General features: G+C 44.4%; 1 protein-coding gene and 1 long non-coding RNA gene across 2 annotated transcripts; both read right to left on the reverse strand.

The window, feature by feature from the left end:
• Window positions 1–1,737: 1,737 nt before the first annotated feature.
• Window positions 1,738–7,686, reverse strand: LOC128135077 (uncharacterized). The gene is made up of 2 exons (XR_008232926.1): window positions 6,686–7,686; window positions 1,738–3,582 (listed from the first exon to the last, which is right to left on the reverse strand). It is a non-coding gene; the product is annotated as an uncharacterized LOC128135077 (long non-coding RNA).
• A 1,318-nt stretch (window positions 7,687–9,004) lies between these two features.
• TMSB4X (thymosin beta 4 X-linked) lies at window positions 9,005–10,522 on the reverse strand. The gene is made up of 3 exons (XM_052773549.1): window positions 10,390–10,522; window positions 9,744–9,857; window positions 9,005–9,463 (listed from the first exon to the last, which is right to left on the reverse strand). The coding sequence occupies exons 2-3, from the start codon at window positions 9,841–9,843 to the stop codon at window positions 9,429–9,431; spliced, it is 135 nt and encodes a 44-aa protein (XP_052629509.1). The 5' UTR covers window positions 9,844–9,857; window positions 10,390–10,522; the 3' UTR covers window positions 9,005–9,428.
• Between the last annotated feature and the right edge of the window lie 12,634 nt (window positions 10,523–23,156).

A 23,156-nucleotide genomic window follows, 5' to 3' on the forward strand; every position in this document is an offset into this window, starting at 1 on the left:
CTAGTGAATGATTTGCAATGGCTTCCTTTCTTTCTCTATAACTTCAGCCTCCTTCTTTCTTTCTCCTTCCATGTATATCCCTCATATATACTTGTCTGAGCACTCCTGGAGGATGACATGTAGGAAAAAAAGATATACCAAGACATAATTACACTGGTATAGCTAACAGAAAAGGCCTAGATGTTTCAAATGTCAGTAGATCTGAAGATGTGTGGGCAGGATTTACAACACTAGTATGTTGCCACTGGTAACTGACTGCATTTTTAACCTTCCCACTGCTGGCTAGCAGTGTGAAAGAGGATAAGTCCAGGGACTTAGCACTAGAAATAAAAACGCTCATTAAAAAAGAAAAAAAACCTAAAAGTTACTGTTGTGAAGCTGAGACAAACAAGGGGAAGGACTGCATAAAGGCCAGAGAAGAGCTCCTTCTTCCTGATGGGCAGCCCGGACAGCACCTAACCCCTCCAGTTTGCTGACATGCCGCTGTTTCTTCTGCTGGGTCAGCTCTGAAGGACCCGTTTTGGCCATTCCAGAAAGAGGGGAAAGGAAAGAGTGAAGCTTTTACGGGGAGTATTTTAAAGGCACAGACGTCTCGGGCAGAAGATATTTTGATGGAGTCCCACTGTCAAAAAGTTGGCAGCAGCCTCCCGCTGAGAGTGAGCGATTTGGAGACACCAAGCAATCTGACAGACTATTAGACTCTACAACGGAGCCAGGCGTAGAAGCTGAGGCAGGGAGTAGTTGCTGGCAGGGGTGGTACACCCACAGTTTGGGTATGACGAGCGAGGACTGAGGAGAAGACCAAGCTTCCTGGGCATGTAACAGCGATATTATTAGGGTGCCTATCCGGAGGGAGGGGAACAAATTTAGGGAAGGAAAAAGGATTCGGTGAAAAATAAGAATATGTGAAAGGAGATAGTGAGAAGAGAAAACCTGGAGATACGCAATTGCACTTCATATGTCTTGCAGAGAGGGGATACTCCCATTTCTTCTGAGAAGTGCTTGCTGCGACAGGGTCCTGCCTAAGAGGCCCTGTACAAGCTACTATCATAAACTGTGGGGAGCTGCAAGCGACTAAAAGCACGTTATTACCCTTAATTAGGCACTCAAATAAAAAATGGCCTGATGTGCAAGTAGCCTAAACATCTAGAAAACTCACCGAAATGAAGGCAACCACACCCGCTCGGCACCTTGGCATTTCGTAGGGCCTTTAACTTCAGCAAGGAGGGAGATTTCGGGGGAAGCTGTGAGCATCCAACTGCTCCATTAGTGTTATCCCTAAATATGCATTTAGGAGCCTTTCAGGCTACCAAATTGAAAATTGTGTGAAACCATTCTTGGTCTCAGAATACTAACTATGTTTTTTTGATCTCGGAGAGCACAAACCCTAGATAGCTAGCTACAACGTGGTCTTTGCTGAAAACAAACTCTGCCTATCAGCTCACAAAATCCAGCTGAAAAGGATATAGAAGGGACGGTGCTCGTGCTGCAATGCATGTGATTAAACAGCTCTGTTCCATTTAAAGGCCTTTCGGAGAATGCCAGACTGTTCCCAGTTTTAACCTTTAAAATGCAGCAAGGACTTGAGAGCTACTTTGGCATTTCTCAGCGTAACCCACACCTCCCACACACAGCAGAGATGACTTTAACAAGCAAAGCATCCGGGAAGCAGCCGTATATGGGTATGTACAGCCTATGTATGGACCCCCGTAGAAGTTTGCATCTCTCCTGGAAAGGTTTTTCACCTGTATTCCTCTTAGCATCACACTAACTCCTCATGCTGAGAAGTGGTGTTATCTATAATAGCCTCACTCATTTTCAAAGCTTCCCCTTCCCCCCTCCGCTTAATGCCGGCAAGCCAACTACCAAGAGCAAAGCAGGCAGCAGATTTTTGTGTGTTTCCCAGAGCGGTAATTAAAGTTGTTCAAAAAAAACCCCAAAACCTAAAGAAATGTGAAGTTCTTCCTGGGAGCGATGTTCTCTGTATGATCCAAGCAAGCATGAGCTGCTTTTGTAGTCACGAGCTATGGAGATGAGACTGTCTGGGATCCATCTATCCTGCCCTAACATGTCAGAGCGGTGGGGTATAGCTCAGCTGCTAGGAGTTTTCTTATTCCTAATTCAGGCTGAAACAATACGGTGGGACTAAATCATTGATGCCTTCATCAACTCGCTTCATTTCATGTAATGCTTTGTTTGCTACTGCTAGGGAATAGGAATGTTTGCATAAAGCTCATCATGTATTGCTTTCTCATGGAAGTCATTTTAATAAGCCCTCCGTGATAACATCTCATGGGACCTTCTAGCTTTTGACCTAATCTAAGGACAAGATTTTCTGAAGACATAGGCATCAGGCTCCCTATCAAGAAAAGCCTTCATACACAGTGTAGTACCCTTAATCTAGTAAGTGGATTCTTTAAGTAATGGATTTACACAGGAGCTGGTTTGCCCCATGCCTAGGATGCAAAGCAGCCCTAAACCCAGCACTGAGCCTGCATTGGTAAGGTTCTGGCTGGTCTCTATTCCTGCGTAGTACTGGTAGGACTCAATCATTTTACATTACTTCTCGGTATGGCTGAAACTTCGTAACTAGGAGCTTCACTGTCTACCGTTTCCCTCCAAAAAAAAGGTATGTTGCCAGTGCTTATAATATGAAATATTATAATATTTAGAGATATTATAGATGTTTTCCAGGAGATTCCTATATATTTTGAAATATATTTTTCAAAAGAGGTTCCAAGAAAAGATTGAAACTAGCAAGCACAAATAACAAGAAAAGCCTTTCTTCTTTGCCAGCTTCTTTCGATTCAACTAACCAGTCCCCTTCTGCTCTTACGAAGTTCTCTTTCCATCGCTGTCCTTGTTTTAATAAAATCTGTTCTCTGTGTTCCTCTTGGTCCCAGCGTGGCAAAGAGGTACCAATGCTGCCCACCGTTCTCACCTGCAGGCAGGGCAGCGAAAGCATGGGATTGGTGATGGCTCGACGTCTGGGCATCTCCGAAGGGCAGGCAGAGCAGGGCGAAGGGTGCTGGACCTCGTACGACAGGCACACAGGAGCCCATGGCACCCAAAACCAACCGCACGCAGCCCGCACCAGCCCTGAGGTGGGCTGGAGCTGGCCTGGTTTTGAACAGCACCTTGCAGACCGTCTAGGAATGAAATGAGGTTACAGGAAAGCTGAATAGAAATGTTAAAATAAAAAAGGCTCGGCTGCCCTGGGGAGCGTCCTGGGGCTGCTACCGGGAGCCCACCCTGTGATATTGCCGGTGGGGCGAACAGCTGGGTGACGCTGTGGGGGACCTTCCTCACCAGAACCCAAAACAGTGTGAATAAACCTGCCATGAGCCTGGAGGGTGCTCAGCGTGCTGAAGACGGTTTCCTCTTTGGGAAGGTAGATGCTGAGGGCCACGTCCACTTGTCTGTTTGGGGATGTCACTCTGAAACGGCTTCCTTTGCCCCACCATTGGTTGCTCTCATCGTGCATTAAGAAAAAGGTGCAATGCAAAGAATGGGCTTTTCTCAGGCAATTCTCTCTCGGTCCTCCTCTCTGGGCTTTCTTTTCTTCAGGGGAGGATGAGCTGCCTGTGCCAACCCAAGAAACCAAAGCTAAATTTTTGTAATAAACCAAATGGTGAGGATACGCCGAATCGCTGGGACGTTGCATGCATGCAAAGGCACAGCTGCATATAGGAAGTCTAGCAGAAGCAGTCATCTGGCAAGAAGGGAAAGCAGGCGGTCACATTTTCAATGCACTCTATAGTCTGGTCCAGCCTTGGGTCTGCTTCATGTTCCACTCAGCCACGCTTGCTGTGGGCAGTCCCCATTCAGGCTTCTGATTTTACTAAATCTGTGCCCACGAGTCAGCTCTGTTCCTGCAGGAACGGTTTCTTCACTACACACGTCTTCCTATCCTTAGTTTTACGACAGGCACCAAGGTGCTACCATAATACCGTGAAAAAATAATAGTATTAAAGCCCAAACAGGTATTCCTTTGGCCAACTTTACTGGACACTGGGCTGTAAACTATGATCTTCTTTTTATTGTCTGAGTTTGATATGGCCACATCCACTGTAAGTGACAAAATCGAACACATGACATCCTGGAAATGAGTTAGAGGTTTCCTTCTATTTTTCTACCTGGTTCACACCTTGGTTTTGATAATTATAGCTGCATAGTCTCAGAGAGGACCATAAAAGCCTCTAAAGCTGACCCAAAATTAGTTTTCATCTGTAGTGTTGTCCAACACCAAATTAGGACCCTTTGCAGTGGTAAGCAAGTGTTATGAGCCCTTTGTGAAAAGGCTGAAAATTCCGTCCCACAGGAAATATCGTACCACGTCAGATCTTGCCACATATATAACACTGACTGCTATTCCTACTGCACAGTGGGTCAGTGTCACTTCGGAGAGGCAGTGCTCGGTTTGGGGGGGAAGGATGAAGAATATCCCCCTGTTAGCTCAATTTTCTTACACAGGCCAGATGATACAGAGCAGGTGAGGTGAACTGAGGCGCATGAAAAATTAATCCAGCAAGCAATTTTTCAGATTATTATGTAGGTCCAGAATTCTCTACATCATCTTGCCTCAAAATCCAGCTGTGCAGAGGGCCTTAAATTCCAAAGCTGCAAGTGACGGTTTGAAGAAATATTTCTCCATTTCAAAACATTTTAAAATGCTGTACCTGAGTATTATAAACCATATCATACATAGTTATATGTCAGATGGAAAGGAAGCACCATTATAGGAAATACATTTGGTGAGATTTGAACCATCTGAGAAGCTGAATTTCATCCTTTTGGTCTAGAGGGAAGTAGATTTCAGCTAGTTCATCTGTCTTATTTTAGACACCTGAATGTTGCTGCTGTAGCTTCAAACTGCTAGAAGAGACTAGGGATAACTAAATTATTCATGGCAAATATTATAGAACATGCAAATGCATTCTTCTTCTTGGTTTTTTTTCCTTCATTTTCAAACACATCTCTAGTCAATTTGTAAGTGTACTCAATATTCATCAATATTACACAAAGGGCACTGCAAATGTCTGTTCATGGAATATGCTGTGTCTACAAAGTCACATGGGATTGTTTCCAGGCCCAAATTTCAAGCGCTCGACCACATCCCAAAGATAAAATGATTAGAATGACAATACTTGGAAAAGCTTCTTCGTCACCAAGAAGCCTTTGGTCAATGGAATGATGACTTCTTTTTTTTCAAGACGATGTTTTGATTAAACATGTTGTGAATATTTGGGGACTATTCAAATGCAGGAAACATATTTAGACTAGAGTAAATCCACCAGTTCATTTGGAAAATACTGGTGAATGAAAAATCTACGTTAGGTAAACAATAAATCCAGAGCCATCAGAAAACTATAGGAATTCTGAATTTTAAAAGAAAAACGCATATCATGGCCTGAAACTAATGCTATAGATTTGACTGTTCTTCGCCATCAGCATCCTCTTTTTGTGAGGGAGCAGTGGCTGGAGAATCTCCCAGTTGCCAATTCTCATTACATTGCATGAATCTCATTGCGCCTGACAGTTTAAGCCCAAGCTCCAGGAGACTGAAAAATCTCCTGAGAACCTCAGCTTTTGATTACAAGGAAAAAAGGAATGTTGTAGTCCTCATGATTGCAGAAACAAGAGAAAAAAAAGTCTCTTTGCTGTGCTCCCAATATGCTGAAGGCTAATTAACCCAGAGGCAAAATTAAACATCTCTCAGAACCCACCATGTTTGAAATTTGGGTTGTTTTTTTTTTTCCTAAGCAGGAAGGAGAGAAAGCTAGAGAGGGGTCTGACATTTTTAAAACCTGGTAAAAGCAATACTGGAATTCAGGTCATTAACTTCAGCTGAAAACAGAGAGAAAAATGGGCTCTTTCTTGTCATATGTCACAGAATTCTGAAAGAGGTGTACGGTAAAGAGCAGAGAGCTTTTTAAAAAAAATCATCATATCACAGGGACAATAGCAAATTAATCTGTCAGACAGTGTACAAATAATGGATAAATGTTGTCTGGGATTGCCTTTCTCCAAATTAACAGAATAGCCCATTTTATTTACAATTCGGTTGCCTTGCCTGTTGAATTGAAAATGCACAAAGCTGGTGCATCAGATGATCTCACAGAAGGCAGCTCTGCCAAGCCTGCCATAGGTTGCTTTGCATAGTCATCCTACTGTATATCAACGAATAAGCATGAGCTGCATTTTTTATTTCCTCACACCCCTTTTAGTATCAGCCCAGTGGAATTATTGCACTGAACGCTGCGTTATGTGCTCATTGTATTTTACACGATGCTTGGGTTGGCGCAGGGTTTCTTTTTAATAAAACTATGTTGTGCAGCAGCTGTATGTGGCAGCCGAATATGATTACAATACACAATAGGAACCGCTCATTTCTACACTGTTTCTAGGGAAGTAAAGGGTTACTAGGGGAAGTGGTGTTTTATCACACATTCAGCATTGCACAAAAATAGCCTAGAAGACCAAAACGCTTGCATTAAAGTCTCTACATTTCTGTAGTTAATTTTAATACCACAATGATCTATTTTGGACCTCATTAGCATAGGCTTTCTGTCCAATACATGCATAGTTAATGATATCTGGGGAGGTGCATGAAAGAGAGAAAAATTTTTCTTAAATATTGAGAAAGGAAGAATTTGGTTCAGTACTTGAGGGCAGAGCTACTCACCGCGTAGCCTCGACGGAGCTGCCTCTCTGCTGGGGGCGGGGAGGCAGCACACCAGACAGCGTAAAGCCTTCGTCTCGTAGGGCTGGGATAATGTGACTGCACAGCGTGTGAGATCAAAAACCATATGTGCCTTTCTGTTTCTGATGACCCTTTTTCATAACCAGGTTTTGGGCTGTATTTTTTTTTTTTTCTAGTCAATTTGTTGCTGGTGAAAGTTTCTAGACTGACAGCCAAAAAGATTCGTCTCCTTTATTAGCTGCAGCCGACAACCCGCGCAGACACAGCCCCAAGAATTACAATCGATCCATCCGAGCCTTCATTTTTCACGCCATCGATTGCATTGCTGTAAAGTAGGTGTCAGATGCGACCACCTCAATAGTGCCTATGCAAATCATGGTGACTATCTGCCACAATTTCCTCTGAATATATGCAAAGACCTGAACAGGGAGCAAAGCAGGGGCTGATGGGCTCCGGCAATTCCTGAATTTCACCTGGAAGGTTTACTTTCCAGTTGATTTTGTATTTTATTCAGTCCTTGGTGCCACCAACAGAGCTCCTAACAGTAGTAGTAGCTTTTTGCCCTACCTCCTGAAAACAGATCTGAGCCTCACACCTCTTACTCTGTGCCTGAGGCCACCAGGCACGTCGCAGCTGGTGGTACCCTTCGGCCAGCGCCGTCTTCTGATGTTTGGACTTCCCATAGATGAATCCACGGTAAGCAAGCGCTCGCTTCTACTCATTTGCGCACGTACAGTTCAGACTGCACACTTCTGAATTTAGTCATGTTACATCCTGTGTTACCTGATTAAGATCAGTAGCTGGGAGTTGATTGTTTAATTGACTTTTCAGAAACTCAGCTAAAAGTTTCCTATGCCTTTCCCATTATATACGGGGAATGAAATGAAAGCTTGAAACATTTACAAGCGCAAGGAATGGTTCACTTCAGTCCTGAACTCATCAGTTTGAATTACTGCGGAGGAGCTCATGCCACCAAGACTTCCCAAATCTTCCCATGGACTGCATCAAAACATCTCAGGCCTGCACCATAGATTCCCATCAAAGACCCGATTCTGCAAGTTTTCCGCTGCTGGGGGGGGGCTGGGGACAGCGCCTGGGGCTCCCTCCTTCTCCAGCAGCACAGAGAGCCCCAAATCTTCAAGCAGGAGCCCCACCGCCCGCGCTGGCGTAAGCTCAAGGACAGAGTTTGTCGCTGCAGTCAGAGGCGGTAGGACGAAGCCCCAAATGTACGTGACCCCACCAAGTCAGCAGCCTGGGCAAAACCCAGGCTTTCCCGGAGGGGCTAATTTTGCTTTATAGGAACTGGCTGAAATGAATGCGGGCTCAAACCCTGAAGATAAAACTAAGGCACTGCAGAACCATGCTCGCCACCCTCCTACAGGCTATCTGACAGCAGGTTTTTTTCCAGAACGTTAATTACTCACTTCAAAGTGAAGTGAGTAATGGATGAAATCCATGACTACTAAAGTCAACTCCTACTGATCTCCCTGGATCACAGGTTTTACCCACTGTCATTTGAAGAAAAATAACAAAAAGCGTCCCAGGCCTGAATGAACTGCCATAGACCAGCAACGTGGAGTGTTGCTATTTGCATATAGGATTTATTATCCTCTTCACTTTATAAGGTATCATGACATTTTTGCCCCCAAATGGTCAGTTTTTAATTAGTAAAGGAACTGTAGCTTTTTATTATTTGATACCCATTCTTACGATCAAGTAGCCATTAAGAGATTATAAAAGTGTTCAAAATACAAGTAACATTTTAGTAAAATGGTTTTTATTTGCATGGGACACCAACCACTAAAATAGCTGTAGGATACTAAAAAGCTTATGTTCAATCTTGGACTTGAAATTAAAGTTACATCTTCCTTTAAATACTGTATCAGCAGAACAAGCCTTAATTAATTAAACCAACTATGGATTTATACAAGTGAGGTTGAATCTCTGCAACAGTACAGAACGGTTCTTATTAAGAGCTATGCTATGGGCAGGGCAAAGCAATAAACATAGCCAAATATTTTGCCTTTATCCATCTCTACGTTAAAGAAGAAATATTTAAAGTGATATACTCACATGGTAACAAATTATAAGACATGCAACTTTTTACTGAAATTTGTCTAAAAGCTAGCTTCGAGGATCGCAAATTTATCTATTGGCGAGAGCACGTATTGAAAAAAATTAGAATGGTGATTGAGGTTTGAGTCATCTCCAAAGGTTTCATAGTATCCCGTGTCTCAGTACCGGCTTTTATGCTTCATATCCTTTGATACAGTTCTTCAAATAGAGGACATAAATACCATCCAGGTTTTAAAACATTTTATTTGCATATTAAAAAAATTGTGCATTCCAATAATTAAAATCATTTGAACAAAAAAAAAAATGGCACTCGATTAACTGCATTTTACAGCTCGCAGGACCTTGGTACAGCTTTGCATTTATTCGTGTGTTACTCTAGTTTACTGTAGTCCCACCCAAGTTCTTCTTTCATCAACATGCAAGCTCTTTCATGCCACCAGGACCAAAGCCAGACAGGCAGAGGGAAAGGCAGCGCCTTCATTCAGTGTCAGTAGTTCTCTCTATTCTTTTGATGTGAAAGGGGCAGTACAGTCATTTTAAACTTTATCCAACCTCTCTGCATCTTACAAAGTTAAACAGCTAAAAGAAGTAAAATAAGAAGGCAATGCTTGTGGAATGTACAGTGCATAATTTGGAAGGGCAGATTTCATTACGATTCACCCGCTTGCTTCTCCTGTTCAATTGCTAAAAAGGGGGAAAAAAAAACAAAAACAAAACAGAAAAAGGGAGGAAAAAAAAAAAATAAGGCTCGAGAACCTGAAATGCATTCACATGACAATTCCTATCGTTTGTAAAACCGGTCCGTACCGAAAGACGGACGGATCAAAATAGAAACGTAAAGAAATTAAACCCATTAAGCTGGGGTTTGCCCAGCCCCAGCCCCGAATCCTCCCTCCCCCCCGCCCCCCCCGCCGCCCCTCTTTGTCTCCTCCCGCCTCCCCCGCCCTCCCCCCCCCGCACTCACTTTCTTTTGAAGGCAGCGGGTTTTTCTCTTGCGTTTCTGTCTTCTTCAATTTGGACTTGTCAAATTTCTCGATCTCGGCCATGTCTGGTTTGTCGGACATGTTGGCAGGTGACTCTGGGCACACAAGGCAAAAAAAGCCCGTTACCCCCGGGGGAGGGCTCCCCGACACCCCCCCACCCCCCCCGGCGCCGAAGAGGGGCCGCACCCCGAAAAGAAAACGCTTCGTCCCCGGCTCATTTAAAAGGAATCATCGGTTTTAAAAGTCTTAAATTTAATCCAGCATCCAAGGCATTGCAGCTCGGGGCGGGGCGGGGGGGGGCAACTCCCAGCGTTTGCGCGCTGCGGAGTACAATAGAGGGGAAGCGCCGGGCGCTGACCGCGTTTTTTAACTCCTTAAGGGGAAATTAATTAAAAAAAAAAAAAAATAAAGCCCCGGGACGGCAACAAAGCTTGCGGCTCGCACGACCCCACACAATACCCCCCCCGGACAATACCCCCCCCCGGACAAACACCCCCCCCCCGGTCCCTCCCCGGCAGGGATGGCGGGCAGGGGCTCCTGCTGCCCGCACTGGGGGGGACGGGACACGACAACACCCAAGGATGGGTGGGGGGGTAAGGGGAAGGGGGGGGGGGCGGCGGGACCCACCGGTGTCGCCGCGCGGTGATGCTCAGCCCCGCCGCTCGCTGCTGCCGCCGCTCCGCACGCCAGTATAAAGGGCGCTCGCTGGCGGGGCGGTTTTATCCCCGCGCCTATGCAAATGGAGGTGACGTCACCCCACTAACCATTTTGCCGCTTTCCGCCTTTTTTTCTCTCTCTCTCTCTTTTTTTTTTTTTTTTTTTTTTTTTGCCTTCGCTTCCTTCCCCTCCCTCCACCGCCCAGCCTTCCTCAGCCCCGCGCATACACAGCTACGGGCACACACGGGGACACGCACACACGGGGAAACGCACACACGGGGACACGCACACACACCCCCCCCCAAAAAAACCGAAAATCATCCCGGTTTCCCCCCTCCCTGTACCCCCGGGACAGTCTGGGACACGGAGGGGGCCTCTGGGGGGGGGGGGTGTAGTTGAGCAATACCAGCTCGCTGATTATTACTCAAATTTCCGCCTTTTGATGGAAAAGACGAAACCCTCGGCCCTTCAGAGCTCCGGCAGCTGCCACTCCCCTCCACCCCCCCACCCCCCCCCCCCGCCTTTACAACCCTGCTGCAAGGGAGAGAAAAAGCCCATCGGTGTCTTTGCAACCCCGCTGCCAGGAAAGGATAAAATCCCCCCGCTGGCCTTGCAGCTCTGCTGCTAAAGGGAAGAAAGAACGGCTCCCCCAGCTCCCCGGCCAGGCCACGCTTTGGTGCCGGTCCAGCAGACAATAGCCCCGGCTTCCCCGGAGCGGGTCGGCCCCAGCGAGCCACCTCCCGGCCGGTCCCGGTGCTGTCGCTTCCCCCGGCTCTGCGGGGGCCCCAGATGTCCCCAGCATCGCTCGGGGAATTCAAAGAGCAAGCCTCAAGCAGCCATCGGTCCTAAAAGCAGCGGCATCTAGCTAGAGGATGGGCAGTTGCTGTTGGGTGGGGGCAGAGGGGGGCGTACGGCACGGGTGACTCCTGTTTCTGCCTTTGCAGCCTTGGGTGAGAAAATGAATTATTGATGTTGAAAGAGCTGAAAGACCAAGAAGGGGGGGGTGTATCTGTGCGTGGCTGAATGACAAGGAGTCGGGGAAAATCTCTGCGCCTTTGTCTGGCGGCAGCTCTGCAAAGGAGCGGAGGCACGCTTGCTCTCAAGGTGTGAGGTGGGACCGGAGCCGGCGCCCGGGAATTGGTTTCTGCTGCTTCTGGGACATCTGCGTGGGAACCATGTCGTGTATTGCTCCTTGGTCCCTGCCCTCCAGCAGGGCATCTGATGTGAGGGTGATTGCTGATGAATTAAAAGCCCTGAGTCACAAACAGTATTAATATATGCGAGGAGAACTGTAAATACATTTCAATAAATTCCCTGGGGATGCTGCTTCCTCTGCTTCGTGGCTGTCCTCTCTCCCTTGGCTGGCCATTTTTCATAGGATTGCCAGCGCTGTAATTTCAAGGGAGCAAAATCTTGTCCCCATGGGAACCCCAATGATACTTCCTATAGTGAACCAGGATTTCTAGTCAGCCCAGAGTCTTCCTAAACCTGAGCTCCTTCACCTTTGAAGGTGTGACATGTAAAGTCTGGTTTCCTCCTCTAGTCCATGAGCACCTCCAAAATCGAGACGAACAGACTATTATCACTGAGAGCGATGGTGTGAGCTAAAGTATTCCTGGGAGCCAGGGACCCAGCGACACTGAAGGCCAAAGGAATCGCTTAGGAAGGAAATGGCAAAGAACAGATCATATAATTTGGGAATATTTACAGATTTTCATAATAACGGCATTAAAAGCATTCCCGAGGGATCTTCTGTGTTGGATACCAGCTAACTCTGCTAGCTTTTGAGGAAGTTCTGTAAAATGACTTTATGGCCTTTTACTGCTTTGACGCTTTTGAGCATTGAACCTTGTGACTAGGAACTGTGAAATTTCTCTGATGAGCGGTTCATCAGCATCCCCAATGATGTTACAGCCTCAGACTTTTCAGTTTTGCCAAAGGGGTTTTTTGCCTCTTAAGTGAGGGTAAATTTAATATAAATATTCTTTAGAATTGTTCTGCTCTGTGGCTGCTGCAGTCGCTCTCCCGTGTGTCTGAGCAAATCAGTATTCCCCTGTCCTCAGTGCGGGAAATGTGCTCCTGAAATTGCAGAACAGTGAGTGTTTGTGGGACTGGGGTGATTTTTCAGAAGCCGCTTGTCCAGTAGCAGTGCTGCCTTCTTTTGCTTCTGCTCATTTTGGGACAGAGCCGCAGATCCCTTAAATCAGCGTAACCCACAGCCTCAAGTGGAGCTTTGCCGCTATCTGCGAACCAGGCTCCTCTGCTGAGTTTAGATTCAATTACAGTTCTGAGAGACAGAGGCAAATAAAAGATTTACACTTTTGCTCCTTCTTTGCCTTCCTATATCTCCTTTCTGGTGGATTAATACTAAGATAGTCACAGTATCTTAGAAATGTCATATGTTACTTTACTACATATATGAAGACAGCATTGTTCCGCTGAAGCAAAATGAGGGTGTTGCATCTTGGTGGCAGGACATAGGCTAATTTCTGTAAAAGTAAATCCTCTTTATAGCATTTTGTGTTAGTAGTGTAGCTGCAGAATTGCATATCTCCGTGTCCTTTTATGTTTGCTTCTGTTTGTTGCTATTTGGAGAATGCGAGGAAGGTACGTGTTCATACAGGACTGCCCCATGTCAGATGATAACTTCTGGGAATAACAAACTCCAAAGCGCACTTGGATGGGGCAGAGCTGACACCCTCAGTAAACATCCTAGGCCACATGGTGTAAAGGATAGCTAGCTTAGGAATTCTTATTTTGTGTATTGATGAGCTGCTCCATTTTTTTTCCCATTGCTTTACAGGGTTTTGTGTCAGCAGTTTCTTTTTAAAAAAATTTCAGTCAACAAATATTTGGCGATGTAGTACCTGGCTAGACACGCGCTCTCTCAGTCATTTGCGTGTTAAAGGAGAGCACTTTTCAGCACATTGCTGATCCCGTTTGCAAGAAGGAAATTGGACCCTCACTAACATAGTTTTCAGCTAACACCTTTGAGGGTTTGAACAAGAGCAAGGCGGCAAGTTCTTTCTTGCCTTCTAGGAAGTTCACATAGTAGTAAAGGTAGTAAGTGGTAAACCATGGTTCTTGCGCCTCATTTGTACGTCCATGCTTGAAGTCTTGTAAAAAATGTGAACGCTCCTTTTGCAGGTAAGTGTGTACTGCTCCTGTTTGCGAAAATGTGATGATAAAAGACTTGCTCAAGGCCATGCACCAGGAGCTTAATCAGATATTAACAGATGTCAGCGAAAGTGTCTGTATCTCAAATTGACTTCAGTGGGCTTTTCCTTGAGCTCTCTTTGAAGAATGTTTTGAAACACGATCAGGAGCACAAATCTTCTAACCTTACGCTAATTCTGCCATAGAGTCTATGCATTTGTTAAAAAAAAAGAAAAAAGAAAAGTAATTAGGGCAACATGAAATGTCTGTGTGATAAAGCACCCAAGATTAATTCCCATTTCAGCTTATTATTCACAATGGGATCCTAGGCACATCTGATGACTAGTAAGATAAAAATAAACTCTGTATGTAAATTTCTCAATCATATGGAAAATAAATTAAAGGAAGAGAAGCCAAGTGATTGTTTTCCAGGTCTCAGTTTCACATGTGAAATCTTCTTTTCACATGCTTGACTCTCTGAGAGAGAATGCTTTCTCTCACTCCATATACCGCTAGAGGAAACAGGAGCTGGCAGTGATCCTGAGAGCGTAAGTGAAGAGACAATCCCTTTGGGTAGTTTCTTGCTGCACTACATCCCTGCCAGCAGCAGAAGGGTGTCGACGGTCACATCAGGGTTTGGGTGTTCAGTTGTGCAAATGTCAGAGCACAATATTTGTGCTGTGTCACATTCCACCAAATACTATCTGCAATTAAAAAAAAAAAAGGGTAATTGATTCATGGAGCAACGTGTTTACAAGGAGAGCCTTCCCATCCCCCCTGAGCTTAATTTCAGAAGAGGGTTTGCAAAATGCCCGTCCTAGCTGGACAAATACTGGCACTAATTGGCTTGCCAAGTAGCAGCATTTCCTTTTTTACTGTGCTTGACAAAGGGAACTTTGCAACAGGTCATGACTTTAGGAAAGTAGTGCTTGTGGGAGAGGAGAAGCCAGGTTGGGAAGCTCAGATTGCTGCATGGGAAGCTAAGTACCCTCCAGGAACAGATGCTCCTCTCCCACACCAATCTGCCTGACTCTGATTTCCTTGCCTTCCCTATACCCATAAGCAATAAAAGATGAGCAGGCCTTCAGCTGTGGTTTCCAGCTTTTGAGGGATGCAAAGAATTTATTGTCATCATGTACTGAAATTTTTAATAAATGGAAAAGAAGCAAGAGAAGTACCGTTCCAACTTTCAGAAAGATTTCTTTAAGTTTGCAGGGAACCACCGAGCTTTTACTTATTTGTCTTACATGTTTCACACAGGGGATCTTTTGGACAGGTCTGTGAACTGAAAGTGTCCAAACAGCCTGTTTTGGCTGGAGTTCCTTGCTGCCAGATGCATGTGCAAAGATACGTTTAAAAGCTATCTCTAGAAACAGTGGCTGATTTACAAAGTACCTGAGAACTGAAAAGAATACCCTAGCACATCTCCCACCTGAAGAAGGCATCTCTGTGCCAAATTTTCACAAGAGCTTGTCATCACTTTCAGAATTTTGCGGCAGCTTTTCTTCCCTCTTGTTTATATGAGTAAAAATAATAATTTTGAAAGTGTGTAAGTGACAACATGAGCATAATGCATCACAAAAGCATAATGAATCATTTCTCCTAGTGCAACTCAGCAACCCCTTGATCCTCCAACGTTAGGCTTCTCCTAAGTAAAACTGCTAATTCTACAGCATGCACATGGGTGTCAACAGAGATTGCAAACAGAAATCTCAGGCAAATGGAGAGACTGGATTTTTATGTCTCCATTAAATATGAGTTTCTTTCAATGCAAAGATAAAGCTAGATATACATTCAAAATACTGTGATCTCTACTTAACATACAAACAAGTCCATATTTACAAAAGACAAGGCGGCTATTCTTATCGGAATTCCATTGAAAAAGGGATGACCAAAGTAAACACGCAGAATGAAACAATGACTAATAGCGTCAAACTGCGTAGGCTATTGTATGGTCTTTGGCAGTTCCTTCGGGCATTGCCAATCCACTTGCTCATAAGAAAGAGCACAGAGATAGGGAAATACCCATCAGTGAACATCCCCGGGATGCCCATGCTTCGTACTGTACTCATGGATGAGTTGCAGAGCAACAAAATGTACCTGACATCATTAGTTAGGTGAATTATGTCACTCCAACAGTGGGGTTCCTCCCTCCAAAGCTGACATTCTCATGACATAATTGGACGGGATACAGAAGAGTGGCGTAAGTCACTATGCATGAGCATACAGAAGGATTAATTTATTTAGCTTAGAAAACAGCACTACCCTTGAGACCACACCTGTGCTATGTGCTCTGTATATAGCTATCTCTCAGCTGGCTGTAAACTAGTGGCAACTTGGAACTCACCCCAGGTTTATTGCTTTGTGTTGATTTTCTTGGGTGGATTTTACCACTTGTGCTGAATGCTGGTAGCCGTATCTGAGGCATTCGCTTTAAAACCATCTTAAGCATATTCAGCCAGCAAGCTCCTTTGTGTTTTCGGCTCCCCAAACTCATACAAGTGCAACAATCGTTTGTTTCTTGTAAGATTGTAGGCAGGCAAGATTTTTCAAAGTTTACGTGTGGGTTTATCTATCTAATCTAGCTATTTATTTTTCTCCACTACTCCCTTCTTAATTTAATTTATTTTTAGGGGAAAAAAAAAAAAGAAAGAAGAAACTAAGCTTGCCACCCAACCAGATGTAGAAATGGCTAGGAGGTCTGCTCAAAACCTGACTCACCTCCTTGGCGTTGGAGTTTTCACCAGGGTAAGGAATGAAGGATGGAGCTGTTGGGGTAAAGCACATCCAGTCATTTAAACTTTATTGATGTGATGCTTTCTTCACAGTGCCAGTTTGTAAAAAGCAAGGGAGAAGAAGTTCTCGTGACTGCCACAACCATGGATTTCAGTTGCCTCTGGTGTACTCCACCGGTGGCAGGGACTAGGAGCGTGTGTGTCTCGGAGGGGTCACCTTCTAGAGGATGAAAGGCACAGCTCTCGCAGCGTGAAGGCTTCATCACCCCATCAATGTGTGTGACAGAAAAGGCTGTCCTGGCACCCACACAGCTCCTGAAACATTCACGTCTTTCGCCCTCGTGTTTCTCTTTCAAGGCAGAGGGGAGTTACAACGTCTGAGCGCAAACAGAGGTGGGCACTGGGAGGGACATGTGTTGAAGCAAAGTCACACACGTGGGACATGTGGGTTGAAAAGGACCCTGTGCTTGGCAGGCATTTAGAATTTTCCCAGGCTTGTCTATGTCTCACTTTTTCAAACAATCTCAGCTTGACTAGTATTACTGTTGGGGCAATTAAGGCAGGCGGGCAGGGCCCTCGGGAAAGCATCACTCTGCCCATAGGACTGTTCAGGTTATGCCACACGGAAGGGTAGGGACCAGTGCTAGAGGTTAAAGATTGCCAACGCTTGTGATTCTTGTGTTTAAAGTATCAAGCCTAGAGAAGCGCACTCAAGGACACGGTCACCGGCAGTAAAAAGCAGTGGCGGGGACGGATGGAGCAGAGTCCATTTTCCCTTGCAGGAAGAGTTGCGCTCAGAGTTACTCACAGTTTCTGGTGGTAGCAGGGGCTGTGGCATCTGCTCGCTCAAGTGTCACCTCTGTTGCTCATTATCACTAGGTACAAGTTTGTTTATGTCTGGCAGAAACAAAAGCATTCCCTGGCATGTTTTAAGGTTGGTAGGAAGTTACTGCACACACGCACAGGAAAAACAACAACAGTAACACTAATACGTATTGACGTAGTGGGATTATTGCCAAAACACATCATTGCAGGCAGGCGGGCAGGCAGAGCTCATTTCTGCAGGGAGGTGTACAGCTACTTTGCACGTGAATGCAAACTATCACACAGGAGCAGAAAGAGCAAAAATACGCAGGATCCAATTTTTTCAGTCCATGGGTCTTTTGCTACTGATATTAATAAGGATGGGATTGAGTCCAACTTCCATTTATTGCAGTTATTCAATGTGCCTTAAACAGAATGGATGTGAAACTGGGGATGGTATCAAACTTCCCAAAGGGAACACGTCTCAACTTATAGGCATAGCTCTTTATCTTCTGCTGATTAGTCTCCTACACTTGTAATATAAGTTTTATTTCACAGCTGCGGTCTTGATAAAATCAGAATTATGGGATGAGAAAGAGGAGCAGCCCTGTAGATTGAACTAGAGGTGAAAGTTGGATGTCTCTACCCATAAATCAGGTATGTGTGCAGCCCCCATGCTGTTCACACAGTCTGGTCCACCGGTAACGAACTGCTGCCACCAGTGGGCTGTGGTTTGTATCGACACACGCTTCAAATGCTACACATCTGCGATACTTGTAATAATAGCCGAAATATTCCAAGACCCCAGGTCTAAAATGAAGCCACGCCTGCACAGGACAGTTGGAGGGAGCCACGTACTAGATCAAAAATTTCATGTCTGTGTCTGCAATACACGCTGAGCGTAGACGTTACTCTGTTTAGACACACTCGCAAATTCCGTAAGGGGTAATTTTCTCCCGATAAAGTTCACACCACATCTGCTAGTGTTAGTCCTCCCACACTGGCTTATTTGGCAGAAATACGATTGTATATGTATAAATTGTAGGGCAGCTTCAGCAGAAAAGACATAGACGCATCCTGAAACAGCCACAGAAGCCACAGCATCTCTGAGCACCCAGTGCCTCACTCTTGACTAAGTTTATCAAAGATCGAGAAATGAAACCACTTCAGAATCCCTTAATGCCTGCTCAGACCATGGCTAACACACACTAGGAACCCTGACTCCTCAAAAATGTGATTGTTTCCACTGTTTCTCTGAAAATGTGGCCAGAGGTTGTGGTGATGATAATCCTTACGTATATGTATATGTAACCACAACATATATATAAAAAATATATAAACATTTATAATATATATAACATATATAATATATAAAATATGTCATATATATGATATACAATGTAAACATGCAGCATAATACAATATTACATTGTATAACATAATGTAATATTATAATACTGTAGTGTATATATTTAATATTACATTACTTTATGTTATATTTGCTCCATGGTTTTAGTTATATTTCTTAGCCTGAGGGTGATTCAGATTAACATCTTTTACCTTGCTGGAAAATATCCTACCCAGGCAGTAACGGTTAATGTAGCATATCCAGTTTACAGGCCACTAAAAAGAAAACAAAGCAGCAGGACTATGGAGAATCAGTTCTATTTGGACGGATTACTGACACAAGCAAAATTATTTAAGAGGACAAATTCAGGGTCCTCAGCCAAAATAGATTTCCTGAAAAGATTCATCATCCTGTGCCATCCCATCCCTCCTGAGCGCAGAGGGCTGCGGTATGTGCTGCTGTTTGCGTGACAGAGGCACAGCCCACACTCTCCTAAACTCTCCCATCTGCATCCCAGGAGCATCCACCCTGCCACAAATTTTCACCCATTAAAAGATGATACTGAATTGAAACATAGACCACACAGTGGGTTCATACACAAACTTAATGTTCACATGCAGTTTACTACTATGCCCGTCTTTGCCACAGAGTTGAAAAATCTCAAATTTGCTTCAAATTCTTCAAGGCAGTAAGGCACTAGGACTCTGTAAATGTGGAGTGGTTTTCTTGTTGAGTGAGTAATGCCTTACATGGGTCTAAAGAGTCTCCCTCCTGCTGATGCTGGGGCAGCGTCCTAGCAAGAGCTTCATTTGTCACTCGCTGGTGAGCAGAATGGCCGCTCCAATTCCTGCAGTGAGTCTGAACCCATCATTTTGTTCTGTGTTTGCAGCTCCAACACACTGCCGTAAGGAAGGCTCTGAGCATTAAGGGAATACTGCTAATAATTCGGCTGTATGCTCCTTTTCTAAAATTCCCTAACATGAGGAATCTAAAATTATCTATCCTCTCCCAGAGTAATATGAGGTTATCAGAAAAATAAGAATGCAACTCTGTTAACAGCAGCAGAAGGATATTCTGTTGGCCATCTGAATGAATCCACAGAATACTTCAACAAGAAACAAAAGATTTTGTTGGTGTTCAGTCAAACTTCTTTCTTCAGCCCATACTACTGGGCATAATTACTTCAGCATCCTCTAACCATCTACAGTATACGGGCTTCCAACTCCATGGTTATGTGCTCCATAAATAACTTACTTTGGATTTGCTGACAGCTGCTGTTTACACAATACTTGGAAAATAAGATAATTTATTTTGAAGGTGAAACAAAGATTTTGAAGACTAGTTTTGTCCACTTTTTAAAATAAAAAACAACAAAGCCAAAGACAAAAGCCTACCATTTATGGATTTTTTTCCTTCCTAATGGGAGACAGACAGAGCAAGGAGTGTGAAGGGAATCAGTCAAGAGGAAACGCTGAGGCTTTTCAGTTTCCTGTTCTTGGTGAGAATGAGGGACTCAACGGTGGGGAACCTGCAGTCAGAGAGAGGGGCACTCACTTGTTATCAATTTAATTTGCAATATAGTAAGTCACCCCAAAAGCTTTGAGGAAGCAGATCTGCTAGGAATCCACATAATCTTATTACAGTCAACTGCCGGGCAAGTACTTCGCTGGGTAGACAGCACTGCATACGTTTCATTTAATTGAAGGTTTGTATGGGTTCATTAGCTGAATTATAATTGGAGTTTTAACATATGCTCAGAAAATTTTCTATGATGTGTTAGTATTGCTTCTGGAAAATATTAAGATGTTGCTTCCTAACACATTAGAATACGAAGGCTAGTAGAGCAGAGGATAAAAGAGAATCAGTAACTACTTTATTTTTTAAAAAAAGCCTATGGGAGAGATCTCTTATGGGGACTCTGAACTCAGACAGTGAGGCAAAAATAGTGCCATAGATTAGAAACAGCAGGAAAAAACAGGATGGAGGTAAATATTCAGGTCTGAGTACAGGAAGTGATCAACATGGGAAAATTGCAAGGATCCATACAAAGACCGCTGTATGGATGCTTCCACATCCATTATTGATTCCCTTTGGAGGGAAGCATGATGCTTTACATTCCTCCAGGAGAACAGAAGAACATAACTGTACATTTGCTTAATGACCTTTTTTGTGAATTTTACCAAGCTCTTCTCCTTGATATCTTGTGACAAGAACTTCCGAAGTTAATTTTTTGTTGTGTGAGAAAATTTTTTACCAACTGCAGATGCACGGCGTTCCGCTCTTACTGGCGATCCGCTTCTGTTGCATGAGGGCAAGTGATAAACAGACATCCCCAGTTATTCTTTTTCCTCTGTGTGTCATTCATTTCCTTTATTAAATCTTCACCAGGATCCTTTTTCTTATATTCTTTTGAGAGCAACCTTGTGCAGCCCAATCAGGTTCCCTTCATGACGCTTGTCATGCTTTTGAGACTGCCTCCCTTTCTGTGTGGTGCCTGTATTTTCTAGGCAGAGAATGGAGCAAAGCACGGTGACCACCGTTCAGTCCCACCTGCGCTGTCACCCAGGACTTACTTGTCTATTCAGAATGATATAATTGCTACTGAATGCTTAGGCAGTTGTCCCAGATGGGAGTAAACTAGTCAGTCATTTAATGGCATGTTGAGGATTTCGGATTTCTTGCTTGCTATTATATTGCTCATACACTCCCGTGTATTGCTTCCCTTTCCTGAGTGTAACAGAGCAGAGCTCCTGAATGAGCTGGGAAAAGGCAGCAAGTGGTCTTTCTTGCTGCAGACTATCAAAACCCCCATGTCTCCTCTCCTTGCCTCGCCTCTCTTCTCTCCTCCACTACTGAAGTGGAGGAGCAGTTCAAACCAGTCCTCTCTCCTTGCATCCATCTGCATTTGCTTTTTACATGCCCTAACATCATGCTTTTAATGGTAATGACTAGCAAACAAAACACCATTAGGGAGAAAAGAAATAATATCATGAAACAGAGAGTGGGCAAGTGGGTATTTGCAAGGGATACGATTTTGCTGAGGTAAGACCAAGTGGAGTTGCACATGAGTCGTATTAATGCACTTATGAATGGATTGCTCAAAATGCCCTATCCTATGCCATTATGAAATGCTCTGGGCAATTTTTTGGAGCTCAGCAGTTTGATTAGCCTTTTCCTTTTATATCTGGAACTAGCCACGGACAAAGAAGTCGCATATGGGAACCGCTCTTCTTATTTCACCCGTTGAAACTGTGAGTCTTCTTTCTGACATCCAAAGCCCCTTTTGAAATCAGGGAAAGATAACATGTAAAGCCAGCCAGCACAAGAAGTCATTTATGCTTATTAATCTGGGTAGTTGCCCATCTGCACCCAGCATCTGTAGTAACTCACCCTGAATTTAAAACATTAAAAGCATCCATTATTTCTTTTGCACAAGCGAAGGTCTGCTATGGATAATATCTAAATTAGTATTCCATTAGCATTCGCCTTTGTCCTGTAGTTTGGTGCCAAAATAGGTCAATTTTGTGGCCATCCCCCTGTTACCACCAGACCATCAGGAGGGCTGAGGGGGTTTGGTATCAGCTGAGTTGGAGTGGGGATCAGAGACTACTTTTGATACTTCTAGTGAGAACTGTCTTGGGGAGAGAAAGCTACTGTATGTTTTCAGTTAATGGGCAAAGGAAAGAAATGAAGGATAAAGGAGGTGCTGGTAATGGAGAAAGAATGAAGTATAAAGTGAGGCTGATCAGCCTTCCTCAGAGAATGGATTAATTATGTCCTGACACAAATTTTTGGCCCAAGCCTTTTTTTGGGCAAGAATTCAAGAGACACCGTAAAATGACTTGGTATAAATGGGAATTTGGGATAATTTTTCTCTCAGCTTCTTAAATAGTTTATGTAAATCTGCCACTTTTCAAATTATGTATTAAAGTACTCTTGTGGTTGCTTAATATCAATATTCCTCTGAGATTTTACAAATACGTCAGCAACATTAGATAGATGAAATCCAGTCCGCCGTAATTCAGATGCCCAACATAGGCAATGCTTCACTGAACATTTGAGTATGCAGCCTGGAGAGCAGGGGAAAAAAACCAAGTCTGCCTTAATGTCACTGCCACACTTGATCTGAAGCCTACGATGGGCAGTGTGGGAAGCCTGCAGGGGAAGACGCAGTCTGCTTGTAATCATGTTTCGTGGGTTTGACTATGGAGGGACCAGCAGCATTTCCCACAGTTGGTCCATTCCCCCACCCCTTCCACTGGTGCTCAGGGGGATGCTGAGCACCCCTGTCCCCCACTCACGATGTCCCCTGGCCCTTTGCAGAGCAGAGGTGCGGCATGCGCTTGTGTCTGCTCTTTGCACCGCGGTTTCCAAAGATGTGGCAACCTCCGGGTAGATGGAGCTACTCAGTCCCTGTGGGGTTAAAACCGTAACATCCCAGGAGAGCATCTTAAACCTGATGTGCACCCCTCACCCAGACCGTGGTGGGATGGAAACATTGCACAAGCGTGAGTGCAAGGGTTAGGACAAGGGGCAAGAAGGGGCCTGGCTTGAAAGCACAGGATCTCCCGTTTCCCAGATAATTGCTGTACCTCCTAGGATTTTTCTCACAAGGTTGTTGGTCTTATTCCCTACCACTCCCTCATTTAGTTGGTGAGGCCATCTGCCTTAATATGGGGTGTGACAGAGCAGTA

This window comes from Harpia harpyja, chromosome 22 (genome assembly GCF_026419915.1).
Source record: "Harpia harpyja isolate bHarHar1 chromosome 22, bHarHar1 primary haplotype, whole genome shotgun sequence".
Lineage (NCBI taxonomy): Eukaryota > Metazoa > Chordata > Aves > Accipitriformes > Accipitridae > Harpia > Harpia harpyja.